At 42.8% G+C, this 6,268-nt stretch overlaps 1 protein-coding gene across 1 annotated transcript; it reads left to right on the top strand.

Moving 5' to 3' along the window:
* Positions 1-253: 253 nt before the first annotated feature.
* LOC147434888 (uncharacterized) lies at positions 254-2,426 on the top strand. The gene has a single exon (XM_086491279.1). It carries the CDS (start codon positions 529-531, stop codon positions 1,609-1,611), a length of 1,083 nt encoding a protein of 360 aa, XP_086347405.1. The 5' UTR covers positions 254-528; the 3' UTR covers positions 1,612-2,426.
* The last annotated feature ends 3,842 nt before the right edge of the window (positions 2,427-6,268 follow it).

The following is a 6,268-nucleotide window of genomic DNA, read 5'->3' as shown; positions in this document are numbered from 1 at the left end:
TAAGAGGTGCCTCTTTTCATCCATAGTGCTTGTAACAAATTGCAATGAACGAGCATAACATACCCATATGATCTCTACTTGTGAAAAATTGCAATGATTGCAATGAACAAGCGTAATATATCCATATGGTGTAACGAATTGCAATGAACAAGCGTAACATATCCATATGATCTCTACTCGTAACAAATTGCAATGAACGAGCGTAACATATCCATATGATCTCTGAGGAAACTTGAGTGAGAAAACTTAAGTATATATGTGCCTATCTGTGAGTAAGTTATCCATATGATCTCTGAGAAAACTTACTCAAGTATATATGTGCCTAACTCTTCGATTTCAATAGTTTGAAGTAGGCATATGTATGCTATTTGTAGGGGTGACATGTACACATTAAATCACATATGTGGGTGCAAAGTGTATAAAAAGGGGGCTTTGTAAGCTTTAAAGGGGGCAAACGAAGGTTAGCTCACAGCACGCAAAAGTCTCTTGAGCTCTCTTTTCTTCAATAGCTCCAAAGCTTTTTCTTTTATGCACATACGCATCCCACTTGTATCCTTCCTGCTCGTCGCCATAGCCAGAGCTTCCTCCTCTCTCTCTCTCTATAGAGCAGTCCCCTCCACCTCCACCTCCATGGCCGCCTCCAAGCCCCAAATTCTGACCTTCCATGGCACATTTTACCTGCCTATGGTCTCCTTAGCAATGCTAGCGGGGCTAGTATTCTCTTTTACCCTCCCCGTGGCTCTGAGTTTTTTCATATCAGCCATGGATTCTTCCCTTTTCAGCCTCTTGCCTCAGCTATGGAATGCTTTCCTCAGCTGGATCACCCCTCCTTGTCTCTTCGTCCTTTTAAATGGCATCATTTTTGTCCTCACGGCGAGCTCGGGCATGCTATCGAGCTCAGCCTCAAGCTCTGGATCTTCTGATTTCTGTACAAACCTCCTCGGCAAGATGGAAAGTTCTCCTAAACGGAGCTCTAGAGCTCTTATGGAGGACCTTTCTGCTTCCACCTCTTGTACAATTGTGTCAACGAAGATGCAAAAGCAGCACTTTCAAGCTCTAACGGTCGACGTCGTCCCCGCCCTCTCCAACCACAAACCATGTGCGGTTTTTGATGCTCATGGTACTCGTCAAGCAGAAGAGGGCAAATTTTATGACGCTGAAGACGAAGAAGAACTAGAAGAACAACAAGAGGAAGATTCCTCTAAATTCTCAAAGCTAGCAACGGGTATGAGAAGCTTCTCCTTTAGCTGTGCAGAAAACAGAATTAATGAACCTGAAGAAAGCGATGATGACATTAACTATGGTGATGCATGGCCATCATATGGGCAGTCAAAGCGATCTTTGTCAACCAAGAAAATGTCTTTCTTCTGCAGAGAAGAGGGTGATTGTGTGCAAATGATGGCTAGATCTGTACCGACTAGCCCGCAATTGGCCACACAACCAACAGCTAACAGCATCAAGCGGTCACTTTCTGTCGACTCTGCTTCATTCCATGGCAAGCAAGTTTCTTCAGTGCCACCTGCTGAGAACCTTAGTGATGAAGCTTTTAGAAAGAGAGTTGAAGATTTCATCTCCAAGATGAATGCTCAATTGAGAAATGAAGTCAAATGAGATTTTTTCTGCCTTGATGGTGCTCTCACGCATGCGCATACATTGAGAGCAATGACACTGAAGATGATGATGACATGGGCGGATGAGCACGCAAATGGCATTTGCCATGGATCTCTCTCTCTCTCTCTCTCTGATCAAGTTTTTCTGATCACATTAGCAAAGACCATTGCTTGGGGTAGATGAAGAATTGGAGATCAAGTTTTGCATAGTTTTCTCCATTTCCAAAGAGATCAAGCATCTATGTAGGGCATGAAGGTTCTAGTGGGGGAGTTTAGTAACTGGCTTTGGTGACTCTATAAAGGAAAGGTACCTGATATTAGTTGATATAGGGTGTATAGTTGAGATCAACTAAGAAATTTTGCATCGTAGGTTAGAAAAGATTTGGCTCATTTTTGAAAGCCAAACCTTTGCACCTTCCTCCTCTATGGTCATCAGTCATCATCGGTCGGATGTTGATATGTCTGTGTCCCATGAGCTGTTGTGGATAACTATCCTCTCTTTCCCTCTAGTCCTCTCCAACTAGTAGTCACCAAAGGATGTACAAATAAGGTGACTTGGGGATAATTGTGTAAATTATCCTAGTAAATAAAGCATCGACACTATATTTTGTAGGAAGTTTTTATCACAAAACTTGCACACAATACGTAGTTTCTTGATGCTTTGTAGCACAAAATGATCTTTGTAGTCAAGGTCATGGTGATGTTTTACATAATGTTTGTACATGCTCATGTCTACGTGGCAAAATATTGTAACGGTTCATGCACCCCTTTAATCTTTACTAAAGATTTTATAGTATGCATCTCTAACTTTATATCGATTGATTATCACTTTCCAATGTTTATGACATGAGCATTCGTCGTCAATATGCCACTATGTCAAAAGTCTAGCATTTCTTCTAACCCCTTTCATCTTTGAATGTTAATAAGCTTGCGTATGTCCAACAATTTGGCAAAATAATCCCTCCATTTCCATGGCCCAGAACATTTGAACAAAGAGAGATTAGCCATAGTTGTGCCTTGCTCCAAGACCGCCTAGAAACAAATTCAAAAAGATTTCCCTTAATCAAAGCAAATTCATGCATAGGTAGTGCATTGGTAAAGTGAATTATGGATCTTGCTTTGCTCTGATTATTGGTCCTTTTTTTTGGCAAAACTCACGATTGTGAGTGATTGTATGAGGTTTAGCGTGTGTGAACACTAATACTTTTGATTAGTTCTCTCTTCTCTCTAGTCTAGATGGACTATGATGGTTTTCTCACTATTTTCCTTCTCATTACTCTCACATACTCACCCATGTGTGATGCTTCCATGCCCTAGCTGGGTTGCTACTATCCACGAATTGATGATTTTGTTGATCCATTGGAGCTATGCTACAATGGGAGCCAACACTTGTATGAGCTCCCTTCCTTGATTGATGTCCTTGGCAAAAACATTATGTGTGATACTTTGGAAATGAGGTTTATCTATATCTTTCATGTATTTATCTCTTGTTTGGTTGTTGGCTAGCTTTGTGATGAATCCGCTCGATCCTTCATCAGACCATTGTCTCCAGTCTCGGTCAAGTATTCTCTAATTGTCATGCCTCATTTATTAAACTATCAACCGTAGCCATCATAGACTCCTCAAGGCCATACGTTGCCTTCTTCTTCATAGGTTCTGAATATTGGGGTGGTAGCTTCTAAATTGTGTGAGCCTCAGAACATTCCAGGTCTTCTGGCAACTTCTTGGAGAGGTTCTCAATAATCTTAGCTGCAAGTGGCCTTTGCTCCTACCATTCATCCGCTACCTTCTCCTTGCTCTTAGCCTTCTAGACCGCCTACTCCCATTTCTTATGTTTGGTAGTTTGCTTATTCTCTTCCTTTTCTCTTCAATGATGACCCCTTGCTTCTAGTAAGACCACCCTCACTGGTACTAGTTATGGTGCTTTTTGGTTGGTCACTTATGTCAGAACCTCAAGGCCAAGGTACTTAAAGCTCTCAACCACTTCAACTGTCTCATTGTTGTACACAATGTTGCACACAATGCATGGCTTCCCCTTATCATTGGTTTTCACAAGTATAACCTTTGTTTTGGATTCTTTCATATTTTCCCACTATGAAAGCATAATTTCTCAAGCACTGTTAACCCTCACGGCTCACGGACACCCCATCACCTACGATGGACGTGTATTATGTATTTGGTAGAGTCAGGTACCGGGCTTGTCGGTCCAATAGGGAAAGGTAGAGTGATCGTCGATGAGAGGCGCACTTTAACTTGGACATTCAAGGGATTAGTTGGCTAAGCATGGGCGCCCAAGTGTGAATGGGGTGAGCTCCTATAAAAGCCAACTAAACCTAATTTTTACTCATTCTCTCATTTGTGCAATTGAAGAGTGCTCTTGCTCCATCTCCATCTTCTTCTTCTTCACCTCCTTGTGTGTGTGTGTGTGAGAGAGAGAGAGAGGGAGAGTGTGTGTGCGATCGAGCATTACGAAGGCACGACGGCGGCGAAGCGGTTGAGCGCGGCACGACTGCAGCTTCTTCTTCATCGCGGCGAGGAATCCACCACGAAGGCGAGCGTAGAGCGGTGAGTGACACACCCTTTGTTCTTTTGAGCTTGCTAGTTTAGGCTTGTTGTGTGCTTGGAGCCGTTTGTGGCTCGCATACGGTGTATTGGTAAGTCCCTTGCTTCGACAGTGCGGCAAGGAGCGCACATTTTTGGCGCCGCTGCCGGGGATATGCCCTACACTAAGCTCGGTTAGCACTTTACGCTTCCTTGTGGTGCAATTTCTATCATAGGAAAGGCAGGGAAGGAGTGCGTGGAAGGTTTCTGTTTTTTGCGTTTTCTGCATTTGCTGTCAAGTTTCAATTTCTGCTATTGTCTGCGTTTTTTCAATTTCTGCAATTTCTGCGTTTTCAAGTTCGGCGTGTTCAATTTCTGCAATTTTCTGCATTTTCTGCGTTTTTTTCTGCATTTTCTGCAATTTCTTGCATTTTTTCTGCATTTTCTGCAATTTCCTGCATTTCTGCGTTTTTCAATTTCTGTATTTTCGGCATCAACAAAAAAAAAAGTAAAAAAATAAAAAATTTTGAAAAAAAAAGTGTTTGAAAAAAAAGGGAAAAAAAAAAGGGAAAAAAATTTCGGAAATTAAAAACGCGAGCGAGTGGGCGGCGGAATTTTTCGAAAATAAAAAACGTGACTCTTAAAACGGACGGGTTGGTTTATATAAAAGATAGATCGGGATCGGGATCATTTTCCCAAGCCCAAGCCCAAGCCCAAGCCCAGGCCTAGGCCTCAGTCCTATGATATATACTAGACTCACTCTTATATATATACCCTACTCCCTCAAGAGAGAATGAGAGCATGTGGGACAAGTCCTCTACTCTCCTCCTTTCTCTTCCCACTTGCACCCTTAGACTTTCTAGTTTGGGCCTAGTTCCCTACTGGAAATTGACAGTTTTAGGGATTCCGAGGGCATAGAGTGACCAAACGGAGGGCTGTAAAGCACGGCACGACCCTCTGACCGATACGCTCGTTTTGAGCTATCACACGGCCCATTCCAGGACACGCTCTAAAAAATCTAGCAAAAAAACAAACAAAAAACACGCTAAAAACTAGTCACAAGGCCTCCTAGAGCAGCTTTTTTGACACCTTAGGGTATCAAAAGCACATGCACTTACACTCTGGGCGAGTGTTAGAACACGAGCATATTGAGAGTGTCTCTGTTCATACGGACACCCATTACCCATCCACGATAGGATTTAGACCCTCAGCGGGGACACAAGGTAGCACCACCCAAGACCCTAAAACAGCCGCTAGTGATTCCTCCTCCGACTCAGAAATCATGGAAGCATACCCTACCCAAAACACTGAGAGAGAAGGCCATGCACCTCCCGAAGCTCCACAGCCTAGTACTAGTATGTTTAGCCGTTTCATGGAAACATTAGGTAGAGCTACTCGCTCGGAACCTGATGCAAATGAAGCACACGAAGAGGATGGGTTGGACTCTGACACACCTCTACGATACCCCATTGAGTTAAATAGTGCCTATGGAAAAGTGCTATATAACGCCTTATTGGACACGGGTGCTAAATACAATCTGCTATCCTATGGGGTGTGGTGAATCCACACCTCCCAGTGTTCAAGAATCACTTGATGAACCACTTCAAGTTCGATCCTGGGAGAGTACCTTACCACCCTTGCAACTTGACAAGGCAACTAGGGTAATAGAAAACTACTGGCAAAAATCCTCACCTATTACCAACTGGAACAATTGGTTTCAAAGGGTGACAAGCTCATTTCAAACGGTATGATCTACCCAAGGAAGGGGGGAGTGTTTGCTGACAGACATCATTCACTTGTTTCCCTCTCAACCTTTTTCCCTGACCTCTTAATCTCCAATCTTAGGGAATGTACATATAAAGCTTTATACTCACAAAAAAATAAAAAAAAGGAGCAAGAGCAATTAGCAAACGAGTATGCACATTAAAGTCAAAACATTGACTCAGACCTACACATGTCACATCTGGTACAGTGAAACAGAAACCTATGTCATGACTGTTTTAGAGTTGAGAGATTAGCGAAGTTCTCTTTTCCCACTGATGTGCCTCCTGGAGGTATTCCTTTTGTTTCCTAGTGTGTACAGGAGCGTGTTGCTATTGATAGGATTTGGATCTTCA

This window comes from Adiantum capillus-veneris, chromosome 19 (genome assembly GCF_014529385.1).
Source record: "Adiantum capillus-veneris isolate H3 chromosome 19, ASM1452938v2, whole genome shotgun sequence".
In the NCBI taxonomy this organism is placed as follows: domain Eukaryota; kingdom Viridiplantae; phylum Streptophyta; class Polypodiopsida; order Polypodiales; family Pteridaceae; genus Adiantum; species Adiantum capillus-veneris.
This window is presented reverse-complemented; position numbering and strand designations above follow the sequence as displayed.

Excerpts from the sequence above, each read along its gene's own strand:
- LOC147434888 (XM_086491279.1), top strand. The coding sequence starts at position 529 with ATGCACATACGCATCCCACTTGTATCCTTCCTGCTCGTCGCCATAGCC.